Source organism: Artemia franciscana, chromosome 14 (assembly GCF_032884065.1).
Source record: "Artemia franciscana chromosome 14, ASM3288406v1, whole genome shotgun sequence".
In the NCBI taxonomy this organism is placed as follows: Eukaryota; Metazoa; Arthropoda; class Branchiopoda; order Anostraca; family Artemiidae; genus Artemia; species Artemia franciscana.
Window position 1 is genome coordinate 13,251,366 of NC_088876.1, and position 15,563 is coordinate 13,266,928.

Here is a 15,563-nt window from a genome sequence, read left to right on the forward strand (position 1 = left end):
GCTTTTGATGAAACTAAACAATTACTGGTTCCTCTTCAAACCTCTCCCCAAATATTTCTGCTTAGTGCATCTATTAGTTCCTGCTTATTTTAATGTTAAAATAAAAGAACAGTAGGAGAGGAAGGCTAAAATTTTAGATGGGGGAATTTTTGCAATCTTGGAAAGCAGTTGAATTTGATAGATGAAAAATTTATCTTAAATGTTGAAAAAAAATCCTAATCAAGCTATTGCTTAGGTAAACAAAGAGAAGTAGAAGTCAAACACAAAACTCAATGTATCTTTTCATAAATTTGTTGGGGTTGACCACATCTAAGGAAAATATGCTAATAAAATAGTTCCAGGCTATTCAAGCAGTAAGCAATAAAAATCTTAAATTATAGTGATTTCATATAGGCTAAAATTTTTGTTCAACAATTATGTTAAAGTCTTTTGGCAGAATGTTTTTCGCCAGGTAAAAATGCAAGTAACTCAGTTAACAAAGAAGACAGGATATATTGCAAGATACAAAACAGCAAATAAATATATTGTTAGGGTTATATCTAGGAGGAGGGGAGGGTAAATTGTTATAAAAGCAACCATGATATTTAAAAAGAGAGTAAACAAAAGATTTGCTATTATCACTGTATTCCCACTCTCCAAAAGGAAACTCAAAAAACATTTAGAAACACCTACTAATATCATTCCATAAGGCAAATAGATAAAGTTTACCCCTTCCCCTGCCCTAATGGTCAAATATAACCCATTTGGTATATCAGCCACTGATAGAGCAGTTTGATCCCCTCCAATAGCTTTTGTTTTAAAAAAGGCACTAGATATGAAAATTTTTCCTTTAAAAACTTGCTCCCAATTTTCTAAAATCATTCGTTTTATATCAGTAGGCTAGGGGAGAGGGCAAATGTTGATAGCACATGGCTTTCAACTGAACCTATATTATAATAAAGACTGTGACTATACCTGTTGCCATTGAGATTACACTCATTATGTTGACATTAGAAACATGTTTTTCAGGTTTTGTTTTACTACTGCAATTAACATCACATTCTTCAAATTTAGATCCTATGGCATTTCAGGTTGAAGGGGTACCAAAAGGTATTGGGAGGCCTCCTAGCACATTTTGGTACTTAAAAACGTACCATGTATTAGAATATACACTTAATTACTTGTACTTACAGTTGGACCAGCTGCCTCACCTGGCATCTAAAATGCTGAGGTTCTGTGGGAATTTGTTCAGCTATAACCTCCCTAGAATCCCAGCCATACCAGTATATGTAATCAATTTAGCCCTTATCCCATTTCTTATGGTTATCTATTCTAAATGATAAATGCAAGAAATAAAACAATAAAAAAATTAGAGATTAATTACAATTTATTAAGTCTTATCCATTACATAAACTATGATTAATGATATTCATGCTGTTTAATTGTCAAGAAATACCTCAAAACTGGTTTTGCACACAAAATTCACTTTATTCTGAGAAATAAGGATTTAAGCTTTATGTTAAATAGAACACCAGTCTTGGAAACTAAATATTAAATCTTTACCTGTGTAATATTTAGCATTTTGTATAATCACAAACACCAAATAAGAACATTCATCTAGTATAGCCAGGGTAGTTGAGGGAGTAAGACAATTTTTTGGGGGCTCAAGCCTAGAAGGACTTCAGTGCAATTCTTTCCTATATGCAACAATTTATGTTATTGTACAAGTCTCATTTATCTTGTTTTTAATTTTAAAGTTTTCTTTTGTTTTAGAATTTTTAGATCTTTTTTTTTTTTTTTTTTTTTTTTTTTTTTTTTTTTTTTTTTTTTTTTTTTTTTTTTTTTTTTTTTTTTTTTTTTTTTTTTTTTGCAAATAGAAAATTGGAAAATCAAAAGGGAAATGCTTTTCAAATATTAAAAAAAAAGCTTTAATATACAACATTAAAATGTGATTGCAGTGCAGTCTCAGGGAAATAATGTTTGTCAGTTTTTCCTTCCAATAACAAGTGCTATTGAACTGTCATGTTCTTTTACAATTATACTGTAGGGAAAAAAATGGATAGGTAGAAAGAGGGGAATGGAAACATCTGTATATATGACTCAGTCTTGGATTTTTGGTAACCCCAAATGAAGCTTGAATTTAACTTAGTCCTTCTTGAAATAGCTTGAAATATTTGTGTAAAAAAGTCTTACTTAGGATCAATATCATAAGTTTGTCTTTTACTATTATAAAATAATGCAAGGCAAAAATCTAAATTTAGCAAAAAAAAACAACAAGATAAGCATAAAATCCCTCTCAGACAAGCCCTATAGATTTCAAACTCCACTTTATATGTGACAAAAAGAAATGGACAAGAACTCTGAATAATTTTTGGAGTATGCTCACTTGTGTACAAGAGAGGGTAAGGGGTAAAGAAATTACTCTCAATCAAGAATAGCCCAGTAAACCTTTTCTGGGAAATTCAGACCCATAAACAGCACTTGTGTGACCCCTCCATCTAATTTTCTGATAACCTCATTGTGTTACATTGATAGGATTTTTTGCTTGGTATTTCTGGACGTTCAAGTTTTAAGGTGTATGAAAGTTTGTGTTAATATGTCTTTTTTAGTTTTTTCATATATATTTTCAATTCAATCCTTTGCCTTTTTTCTGTGTTTAGGTTTGTAATACTGACTTCAAGAATTTTTTGTCTGTTGAGTATCTTCTACACATGTTGGAAGCTGCATTTTGTGAATTCAAATCTCATGAGCAGATTGAAAATTTTTACATTCTTGATAAGCTACAAGAGAGGCTCAGATCAAAGAATCTTGTGGATAACTCTGTTTGTGGATGCCATAAGGACAATCGTTTATTGGAGGTAATTTTTGAAGTAAAAAAAAAATAAAAAATTGTGTGATAAAAATTGCTACCATGAAATTGAGGATTGATATTTGGCCATATGCCAAATACTTGGCATATTTTTTGTGTTTGATATTGGCCAATATGCATAGGGAGAGGAAGAGAAGCACTTATACTAGGTTTAACTGAACAGTTCTGGGAAGTAGTTATTCTTAATTCTAGCTACTTTTTCTCATGCTCTGAAAAAAAGGGTAAATTTCATAAAGGATACCATCTTGGAAGGAAAAATTTAGGCATGTCCAAATTATGAGCAGGCAATAAAATAACATTAAAAAAGGCAGAAAACTTTGTAAAAGAAAAAAAGTGAAGAAAACAGAGAAATTCACAACTGAACAACTATAAGCTTATAGTTTTTTGTCAGAGCTCTAAACAACTCCTGCAGAGGATTGCACAATGCACACGATTTCAATCTAAATGAAGCCATAATAATGTAACCTACAGATCTAACAGAATTAATAATGACTTTGGTATAAGGCCCTAACAGAATGAAAAGGATCAAGTTAACTGTTACTAAATTCAAACTTAGTAATAGTTAACTAAGAATCAAGTTCAAACTTTTGTGTATCAACTTGCACAGAATATTGATAAGGACACTAGCATAATCACAGACCTGTTGGATGACTTGTGTACAAAATGTAGCATATACTATTTTGTGAGGACCAGAGAAAAATATTTTCTACTCTCCTCCAAAACACAAAATTATAACTCCCTTGCAGAAAATATAGCTTTTCCTAAATTTTGAACTTGATCCCCCCAGCCATGGGGCAAAACAAGGTATATTTACCAAACCTCACATTGGCTATGAAATCTATATTACAAGAAAGACTTGTTTGCCTTTAGGCATAAAAAAGAAAAAGCATATGCTCAACTCACAAGCAAAGACAAAAAAAGATTACAAAAACGCACTTTGTTTGTAATAGTACACTAGAGATTGGTGGTCATAAAAACATCAAAGTGGGCTCGTTTGACTGGAAATCGAAATTGTATATCAGAATATAATTAGCACTTTACTAAAAACAAAATAGATTTTAAGTGTTTTCACCTTTTTAACTTCAATAAGTCGAAAATTATTAAGACTTTAAGGAATAGATATCAGTATATATATATTAAACTATCAATTCACATTCATTTGGTGTTTTATTTAATAATCTTGGCTATAAAGGGATTTTTTTTTTTACATTATGAGAAATAGGAACAGTCAGCTAGAAATAAGGTTTATTTTAGTAAATTGCAAATTATATTCAAGTCTTAAGAAGGCATGAAATTTTCACCTTAATACCCTTAGCTTCAGTAGTAGCAATAGTTTTGGTAGTATCAATAACATTAGTAAGAGTATACATATAGCACCTTTTTTTTAAACTCACCCCTAAACACGTGCGTAAAATTTCAACTTAATACCACAAACCATTCTTGGGGCATTGCTGATGTTTCCTCTTGACAACCTGTATGCACACTTTGTTTTGATTTAGTCCAATATTGTTTTTACATTCCCCAAAATTTTAGTAGTAGTTGCAATAGAAGTAGTAGCTGGAGTAGTTGTAGTAGTATTAATAGCAGTGGAAGTAGTATTAGTAATATTGTGTACATGTTGCCTTTTGGTCAGTTGTTCTTCCCCTTTAAGTATCCCCTAAAGTTTAAACTTAATTCCCAAACCCATTCCTGACCCTTTTGACAATCTGGATGCACATAATGTTTTTCGATTTAGTTCACATTTTCCCTTCAAATCTTAATAGTACTAGTATCAAAGTAGTAGTGGTAGTAGTAGATGCAGCAGTAGTAGAAGTTGTAGTAGTAGGATGCAAATATTGCCTCTTGGTTAGTCAAACATGGTTAGTCATGGTTAGCCACAACAAACCCTATAAGTTTCAACTTCACACATCAGGTCTTTGCTAAGATATTGCTGATACGCCCTTTTGACAGCCTACACGCAGACAGGGGGTTATGATTCAGATCAACTTACCCCCATAATATTCCCTAGAAATTTCACTTTCATACACTTTGCCATAGTTGTGGTAGTAGTCACAGTAGTAGTAGCAGTAGTAGGGGGATTAGTAGTAATAGCATTGAGACTAGTAGTAGTATTTATAGCAATAGCTGTAGTAGAAGCAGTAATATTAACCTGTTGGCTTTTGGTCAGTTGAACATCCCCCTTATCAAGCTTAGAAGTTTTAATTTAATACAGTTAGCCATTGCTATGATATTGCCAATATGCCTTTTTATTACGTGTATATTAATAGTATGTTTTAATTTACTCAAACTTCCCCTCAACAAATCATGAATTTTCCATTTTAGCAGTAGTAGTATTTGAAATAGAAGTAGCAGCTGGAGTAGTTGTAGTAGTATTAGTAGTAATGGAAGTAGTATCAGTAGTATTGTCTGCACATTGCCTTTTGGTGAATTGATCTTCCCCTTTAAGCATTCCCTGAAAGTTTCAACTTAATTCCCTAATCGATTTCTGAGACACAACCTTTTGATAATCTGCATGCACATAGTGTGTTTTGAATTAGTTCATATTTTCCCTTTAAACTCTCGCAAATTTACCTATATACCCTTAGTCTGAATAGTTCTAGTATCATAGTAGTAGTGGTAGCAGTAGAAGAAGTAGTGGTAGTAGTAGTGTTGTATTAGTAGTAGGGCCTGACCGATATGGATTTTTGGGGTCCGATATCAATACTGATGTATTAGTATCACACCGATACGATACTGATATAATTTGCCCATAAGTTTCCCTCCGAAAAAACGTTCTCTAAATATTCATACTTACATGTTTGTCCATGGTCTATTACACACCAAAGAGCAGCTCAATAATTCACTTAGGATTCCAAAATTTAGGCCATTTACAAGAATTGTTTGATTTTTTTTACCTTTTCTGATCAGCAGCTTCTGAGCACACAAAAGAAATGGCAGATATTTGGCAGAAATGGCAGTAGTGACAAATAAGAAAAAACTTAATCAGAGAAGCCAGTTTCGTTACACAAACAGGAATACGTGAAAATCTGATTGAAAGAAGTGTAAGATATTTATTGAAAATGATTATTCAAATCCAAATGTCAATAAATACTTCGAATTTTAATAATTCACATATTAATGTTAGAACTTCACTTACATTCATATGATTTGGTCTCTTACCAACGAATCCGTGCTAGGCAAACTGGATACAGGGGTGCAGCTAGAGTTTTAAGTTTGGAGGAGAGATTTAAAGAATGTGTCGACAGTATCGTCCAGTATACCAACAAATGCGGACACACGACCTAAATTTCCAACCTAAATTTCCAAGGTAAATAGGCAAATTTTCCAAGCTGTTGATACACGGCAATGACACCTTGGAATGCCCCTCCCTCCCCACCTTATAACATTTCCTCTCCCCCTTAGCTGGGCTCCTGACTGGATATCATGGTTTTAACCGATTGAATCTTGGGTCAATTACCCATGCAAGTGAACATTCATTAAATAGAAAGGTATGGTTTATTGTATGCTTTTTAGTTGTTTGGGTAGAAGATGTACGTTCTTGAAGTCACCATACATTTATAACATTGCTGCACTAGGTCTGTATTGACAAGTACTGACGACAAATATACTAACCTCTGCTGCTCTCTCCTCCATTGTTAGACTTAGCTGGTTTTTCCACCCCCAATGACTGAAAAAGCGGAATTACTTGAGGGAATCTGGTGTCATCTTCTGGACAAGTGGCGCATAAAAAAGTTTATCGGCCGATAATCGATATTTCTTTCCCGCTATTCGATGATGACACTGACCCTCATATTGGCGGGATAATATCGGCCAGACCCAAATTAGTAGTAAGTAGTCATAGTAACAGCCGCAGCAGCAGTATTGATAGCAGTATCAGTATGCGCATGTTGCCTTATGGCTAGTCGAACTTTAAGCTTGATGCGGTAAGTTGCTCCAAAGATAATGCTGATGCGCTCCTTTTACAATCTCTAAACACATTGCTGATACCCCTTTTTGACAATCTGTGTTCGCATAGTATGCTTTGATTTAGTTCATTATCCTCCTCACCATTTCCTTAAATTTTCACTTCAATACCCTCATCCTTGGTAGTACTCGCTACAGAAGCTGTAGTTGTAGTAATAGTGGCAGCAGTAGCAGTTGCAGTATTAGTAGTAGTAATGTGCAAATACTACCGTTATCAAACACCACCCTTATCATTTCCTGGAAGATCCAGATTAATACAGTCTGTTATTCCTGAGGTACCCCCTTTTGGCAATCCGTATGCACGTAACGTGTTTTGATTTATTTCAACACTCCCTTCAACATTCGTTGAAATGTTCCTATGAATGCCCTTCGTCTTTTTGGACACTAAGCGTCAAACATGTCCATCTTTCTGAATAACAAATACAATTAAAGGTGTCCACAGAAGGGCCACCAAATGTATCGACGGTTTACGCAGTCAGCCCTACTGCAGTAGATTACAATCTGCTAACCTCCCAACACTCGTTTTTTGGCACAAGCGTAATGACGTGATGCTCACCCATAGGTGCCTCCAGCAAGGTGACCAGAAGCCGTTCATCTTCTCTCCCCACCAAAGACAAAACACGAGGACTTTCCAAATAGCTGTTTAAACCCATCGTTAACACCAAGGTCCGACTAGATTTTTTCAGCCAGCGAGTGGTGAATCGAACCGCCTAAGCCGAGACAATCTCTGCAACCTCACCTGAGGAATTCAAAACGAGGCTCGACAAGGAATGGAAGGCCAAGTCATGGAGATTCCAGTGAGAAAACCCCTCCCACCCTCCACTACCATAACATCCTTGGAAGACAAAAGAGAATCAGCTTGTTCACGGAAAAGCTGTCCAGTGTTTTTTGCTAAAGAAAAAAAAATTAAGATCTATATGCCCAGTCGCAGTCTTAGCCTCACAATCTAGAGGGGGGCAAGGTATACCAGAGGAGTGTAAAACCATAAAATAAAAGGAATTTAATGTCAGAAGTCCCAGAAACTGGGGTTGCCGCCGCCCTACCACCCTGTCCAGGCCTCGAATCGTCAGTGTATCCACCATCTTTGATGGGTTGTATATACGGCATAAAATACGGGGGAAATGTTTTGGAAAGTGAAAAAAAGAAGTTTATTGCTATATTGGTTAGTAAACCCTGTATTAAAGTTTTTATATTAATCCTTTCCTCCTCAATGGCCACAGTTACAAAGACGGACCAAACTCTGCTGGGATATTTAGGGGGCTTTTCGGGTGTGAATTGTATACAGACAAAGCTTCTAGAGGCAAAAATTAAAGGGTAAGCTATAGGACTCCCGGGTATGAGGGCAAGGTTTGGTTCATTCTCATTTATTCGACTCGTGAAAAAAACTCCCAGAGGGCTAGTTAAAATTCTCTCATCTTTATATACTCCAATGTGTACATGTTGTTTGTACCCAGACCAAGATTTATGTCAAAATGTACTTGTAAAAATTGACTATAGGTGAACTGGCCATAGGGGGCTAGGTAAAATTCTCTCCACTTTATGCACTCCCATGTGTAGATGTTATTCTACCCAAACCAAACAATATATCAAAATGTACTTCAAAAAATAAATTATAGGGGAACTGTCAATTATTGAGGAAAACAAAAAACAATCCTGCTTACATATATATATATATATATATATATATATATATATATATATATATATATATATATATATATATCATGAAAAGAGAAATCACCAATGAAAAAGCACAAACACAAAAAAAAAAAAAAAAAAAAAAAAAAAAAAAAAAAAAAAAAAAAAAAAAAAAAAAAAAAAGGAGAAAAGGAAGACTGTTTTCCTAAATTAGTGATTAATATAGACCAGCACTTGAATGAGGCCTTAACCCTACTCATCCATACAATCACATAGGTCAAACAGCATAGCCATACACAATCAACCATAAAGAATAATCCATGGACAGGCAGTCATGTCGTCAATAAGTATAAGTCGTCATTTACCAAACAATAGAAAAAATAATAAAGACAAATAATTCAGAGGCAACAACCCAACACAAGGGCTCATCAGGAGAATACACTGGCCTATATAGGGTTTCGCCACTTTAAATTCTCTACCCAGCACAGTGTTGTGGCTACCACAGAATATCCAAGGCATTCCCGTGTCAGGTATCACCCCCAAAATACATGCCTATGAAAGAAAAAAAAAAACAAAAAAAAAAAACAGCAAATGTAAAACAACCAAGTAACACCAAAACAAGCTTATCCTGTTAATATATCCCTCTTTTTAGCAACAATAGGTAAACTAAATATAATACATTTTACCAAATCACAAATATTAACACATTGCAAAAAACCTGAATGAACTAAACAATTATGGAATTCATCTTTACCATGTGGCTAATTTTTAAAAAAATCCGCTCAATTAGAAACACAATTCAAAATAAATGGCGCTGCAACAACAATTCTCGAACCTCCGAAATTAGTTGAAAATTTCTTTAAGTATTTCTAGATAATTCTTTTGATATTTATTTAAAAGTTCGTTATAATGAAAACTAAATTTTTTAAATTGCCAAGTTAATTTATTTGCAGAAAAACCTCTTGATATCAATTTTTGGCTTAAGATTTTACATCTATTTTTAAAATCATATATATATATATATATATATATATATATATATATATATATATATATATATATATATATATATATATATATATATATATATATATATATATATATATATATATGTATATATATATGTATATATTAAGATAAATGATTGTATTATTAAATGCCTTAAAAGGTATGCTGATCAGCAGCAGTTCTTGTCATAATAAAATATAATGGACTAAGCATATAAAATCACAGCCATAGTCATCATAATAGAAATTTATACGTTGATTCGAAATGCCTCAGAGTCAAACTAAAACCTAAGGCATTGAAATATCCAACTATCTGTAAAAAGAAAAAACAAAACAAACCGAATAAAAAGAGCAATGAACTAAAGCAAATAAATATGTAGTCAACAATATTGACGATTGAGTGCAGTATTAAAAATCTTGACGAACGAGGGAACAAAATTACGTAACGGCATGTGCCGTGCTGGTACCGGTTTTTGTTTTGTATATATATATATATATATATATATATATATATATATATATATATATATATATATATTATATATATATATATATATATATATATATATATATATATATATATATATATATATATATATATATATATATATATATATATATATATATATATATATATATATATATATATATATATATATATATATATATATATATATATATATATATATATATAAATAAATGAGTTGCACCATTCAACTACCATGTCTATTTTTTAAATATTTTTTAATGGTGAATCTTAGCGCTGTCACAAGTTTTCACTCGGCAGTAAGGTAATGAAAGAATCAGATGCGTCCTTTGGTTTAAAACTAAAACTGCATTATTCATGTTTTTCTTTTTTTTTCAGATGCTTGAACTTGTTCATCGTGGTTATTCTTATGCAAATCGTTCAGCTGAAACGCGCAATCTATTTTGTAATAAGCTTCTGACAGAGCTTCAAGATTTCACTGCCACCTTTATCCCTCATATGGAAGAAGAGGAAGAAGTGTTTCAACCTTTGCTGATGCAAAATTTTGATTACAATGAGTTGAAGATGCTCAAGGAGTCTGTTATACAGGAACACTTGACATGGAAGGAAAACCTATTTTCGACTGGCTCTAGTCTCTCTCACCTTGAGAGCTTATTTTTGTAAGTTTTTTTTTCACATGAAAAATTTATCAATGCTAGTAAAGTAAGATTAGAATTTACTACCATGTCAAAATATATTTTTTTAAGACATTGACTTAAAAACTAGATATGGCGGAAATTTCCCAAAAAAAGGGAAAATGATAATAATTATATTAAAAAACAAGCAAAATAAGCAATTAAGAATCAAAAAACTTTCGTTGAATCCATAAATAGAACATAGGTGTAATAAAGATCATGTCACAAAAAAATCACTACTCTACAAGTGAATTAGAAAAGATAGATTTGACATTATACAAATGACATTGATACATTAATTATTATGTATTACATTACATTAATATGTATTATGTATTACATTAATACAAAAAAGATTTGTATGTTAAGCTTATATTTTGATCCCTGATGCTTGCATCACGGTTGTGGGCCTACTTCGGTGTAGGAGGCTGAAAACAGTCCCCAGACTATCGAGCTGGTTAGAATGTTAAGTATGAATACTCTTTTTCCTATACAAAAAAAAAATCCTAGAAGCCACATTGCTTAATTAGAAATGGTCAGTCATCTTACACTCATGAAGATTGTGCTATGATCTGAAGCCAGTTTTTCACGTGCCTACCATCTTGTACCTAACGTAGCACCTGCTATGATATAACTTCTATGATATAGAATGTTATAGCTTCAGACCTGTGGATTGCCTTTGTTATTGATGATAGCTTCTTTATAGTTAGCATTTATTATTATGGTTCTTATTTGTTATTTTTATTATTTCTTTTTAATTTTACATATTCATATTTTTAAGTTGTTGATACTTAATATTAAATTTTTATGTTTAATATTTGTTTTAATATTATGGTTGTTTTTTTTTCACTTTGTAATTCAGCATCTATGTGCCTGATATAGGACTATAAACTATAAGTATTTTTATTGCTACTGCCCGTGACGAAAATTTAATATTTAAAGCTTGTATATCTTGTATCTGCCAAGTGGTTTAGTGTAAAAACTGGTTAATAACAGAGAATAAAATAACACCTCAAATATAGAGCGTAAGCATAAAAATACCTTTAAATGACGCGTTGGCCACTTTACATTGCAATGTTGACACATACAACCAAATTATACAACTGAAAACCCATGAAGTAAATACAACTGAAAACCAATGAAACATGCGTACTATTTGTCTGGTGCCACATAAAGTCCCACATTGTACTTGTTAGGATATCGCATTTAATTGAAAGGAATATCAGTCTAAGTCTTTACGCTGTGAAAAAGGTATTTGTATGAGGGAGTACCATTACATGATCGCCCAACATCGAGAAAATACAGCCAAAGACCAACACAGTACTCATAAAATAATCGGGAGCAGATGGGATGAGTAATTGTGAATATTTTAATTGTATAAATTCAAGTGTAATTGTAAACATTAGTAAAAATGTAATCTTACCTTATAATACCCAATCAATTACTAATTTAAAAATAATCATGTGATGCTCTGCATCCGCCAATGATTTCTCGAGAGTATTTTTACAGTCAGAATCAGCTGTTTCTTCGTTGTTCACAAGACATTTTACGTTGTTTTCTTTTTTATGCCTCAAGGCCAAATAAAAATTGCACATAATTAGTAGGTTTCACTAAAGGTAACGTATTTTCTGCATAATTCGGTAAGTAAACCTTGTTTTGTCTGACGGCTGAGGGATTGAATCGTAACTTTCATGATTTTTTTTTTTGGGGGGGGGGTAAATTATTCTCCTTGGCCCCCTCTTTTTCTCAGTCACTATTAAAAGCGCGGCTAAGGAATTTTCACACAAATGGAAATTTGTCGATGATCTTACGGTCGTTGAAACTTGCTATAGATATATAATGAGTGACCTTGTGAGCATCCTCAATAACTTTGTACAAGATGCATTGATTTTAGACATGAAAGCAAACACCTCTAAATCCTTGATAATGAAAATTGGTTATCTGAAATCCCTGCCCTATTTTTCTATTCCTCCTGAAATTTCTATGATCTCCTTTAAATTACGTGATGTCACAATTTCTTCTAATTTAAAGTGGGATAATCATGTTAAGAATATCACCCATAAAGCTAATGCATCTGTCTCTCCTGAAGCTTCTAAATAAACTTGGCATTCATACTTCCCAATCCTTAAAGAAATTTAAGGATTTCCGCTTTCTTTGTCCACCCTCATCTCAAATATGCTTTTCCAGTTTGGCAACCTGGCATCTACAAGGAAGAGTCAGATAAAATTGAATCTATATGAAAAAGAACCCCGCGAATAATTCTAAAAGAAAGTAAAGTTTAGTTATCTCTTATTCTAAACAAAGCTAGGTCGGTAACATTTGAGTGCAGGAGAGTTGCGCTATGTCAACATTTTGAAAAAATTCAACGACAAATCCTTGCAAGGAAAACATTTTTCTGAAAAGACACTCCCCACACTGATTCAATCCTCTTCGGGCTATGTCCCAGCCTGTTCGCTCCTTGTCTTCCGGTAGATGCTGAACCTCCAGTTATGAAAACACTGTCCCCTTTATTATAGAAAAAAATAAAACATCCCGCTAGTTCTACTTTTTTCTATTAATTTGCACTGGTCCTGCCCCAGTTTGATATTTGTTCGCTTGCCCCCCTTATTTCAACGTCTGCTTTATTTATTTTTATACATATATTTTTTAATTAAATTGTATTGGTTTTAACTTTTTGTGACCAATCTCAGCTCATTTATTGACTATCGAATGATTTCTAATTCTGATATTTTAATTTTGGGTTCTTTTACCAGTATTTAGTTTTCGTGTCTTTGTGTGATTTTTTGCTTGTCATGTTTTTATTTTTGATTCCGCAATTCTAACTCGGCCTTTTGGGGCTTGTGATGGCAATTTTTTGTATGAATATTCTGTCTAACCATGGTAAAATTAGGGTTATTCTGTATGGGAGAATGAAAACTACTATCTATGGACAAGGAGTATTCATCTTAAGGGTAGTACCCTACAACGAAGTCTTGTCGTGTAGTGCCTCGGTTTTTCAGCCTATTTGTTTAATTTAATGAGTTAAGCCCAAATTGCCAGAAAGTGTAGAATTCTACAGAAGTTAAGGTAATTTCTTCTTGTGAAATTACTAAGGCAGCTTTATTTTGCTTTGGTTCGTCAAAATTAAAACCAACGCTAAAACCATAATGTTAAAAACAACGTTAGCATTATGTCTTGGTTTATTCAAATATTTTATTTCATATCCTTTCATGGGTTTAAAACAGTTCGTCTGTTATTAATCTCCTTTTTTTATAAGGGCAATATCTGATCTCGGAGAAATGAGGGAAATCCAGTGTAAGGAAATAGTCCCTGATGAGATTGATGCAACTCCTTCAGTTGTTGAGCTACTGCCACCTGAAGTACTGATGAATATTTTCGTTCATCTTTCACCACCAGATCGTGGAAACTGTGCAAAAGTCTGTAGAAGATGGAATGATGTTATTTACACACCTAGATTGTGGCCTCAAGTTTATATCACTAGCTGGGCTCATGGTAATCTATTTGTTTGATATTCAGTTTTTTCCTTGTAGAAGAAGTGTAAATATTTTTGGCAATTATAGTAGTTTATGTGTAAATTATTTAATTAACTAAATAGGGTTTGGATTATGCATTTGAACGAAACTTTATACGCATTTGAAAGATCTGGTATTCTCATTTAGGTGATTCTTATAGTTTAGAAGCTAAATTGGAAAGTCAAAGGGGTGTTTAAATATACCTGTTCGTTGGGAAATTTATACTCGTTTTTAGTTTCAATTTCATTCCGTATTAAAAAAAAATTACATCTCTTCAATTCTTGTACGGACATAGTTCTAAAACTGTTAGGGACGAAGAGGGGTCGAATTGTCTTATAGTGGCCAAATATGCGAAGTTTCTCCGTGTTGTTTTTTGAACAAATTGTGAAAGAAATACCTCCTTTCTTTTGCTTTCTAAATAAGCCAACCTCTTTGTGAAACCCCTACCCTAAAAGTTATATTTTTCTTTTGTAACTGTATTTACAATGTTTTTGCGTAATTCCTGTCGCACATTTACATGTGTGTTGTCCAAGATCAGGGCTGGAGCGACCTTTTTCTGGGAAGCGGATAGGGACCAAAAACAAAGTTCATCCAACCCCTGTATACTCATATACAATGATTATAATGGTCCCTTTATGACCTTGATTTTATGAGGTGAGAATTGTCAATATAGCACTCGGATTTTCTTAGGAAATGATATGCTTTTCATGTTCTTCTGGTGGAACAAGAAGGGTGGTTTGACCGTGAGTTTTTCCCGCGAAAGGAGCTGAAAAGTAAGGAAAGGACTACTGCAATAGAAACGTGTTGCTGCTTTTTAAAGCTAAAAAAGAAAAGGCTAACTAAAATCTATAATGAATATACTACAGAAGACTATAATAGCCGATCTCCATGCGCCTATTCTTTGTGGGTGGAATATTTACTCCTTTTGTTTGAAAATGTTCAGCAGTCATTCGTATTCAAGTTCAGTGGATTATAAGAAAGATGGTAACATAAGCTCATCAATTCTACCCATAGGCAGTTTAATTCAACTCGGGTTTCTCAATGTAATTTTACCGACATTAGGAGGGTAGTTATATGAGGTCGTTGAGAATATCTTAGTAGGCTACGTATATATTTTTTTTTTATAGAAAATATGTTAATAGTCATGTAGGTTGAATTTTACCCAGGATATTTTGATGTTTGCTGTTGGATCAAAATTGGAGATGAGCCGGGCAGATATTTTAATGAACGACGAGGTAGAAAACGATACCAATGCAGCGAGCGAGGCTTGAGCTGCCCATACAAAGGTGGTAATTTAAAGCATCGGATAATTTCTCCAGTTTCCTACCCTGTCGAACCATCTAATGGGTTTGACTTTGCGGAGGGGTTTTGTGTAGACAGCATCTTCTTGTGTCTTCTGCGTGTGAGCCATGGGCTTAAGTGTCTAACGACTAC

General features: G+C 33.3%; 1 protein-coding gene across 2 annotated transcripts in view; it reads left to right on the top strand.

Moving 5' to 3' along the window:
- Nucleotides 1–2,639: 2,639 nt before the first annotated feature.
- The window catches only part of LOC136035338 (F-box/LRR-repeat protein 5-like), a gene marked incomplete at its 5' end in the record, with an annotated part of 100,694 nt that continues 87,770 nt past the window's right edge, over nucleotides 2,640–15,563 (top strand). For both annotated transcript variants that reach the window (XR_010619393.1, XM_065717077.1), the window contains 3 exon segments: nucleotides 2,640–2,837; nucleotides 10,322–10,602; nucleotides 13,874–14,109. Coding sequence is in view for 1 of the 2 variants with exons in the window: in XM_065717077.1 (XP_065573149.1) it covers nucleotides 2,640–2,837; nucleotides 10,322–10,602; nucleotides 13,874–14,109 (715 nt within the window).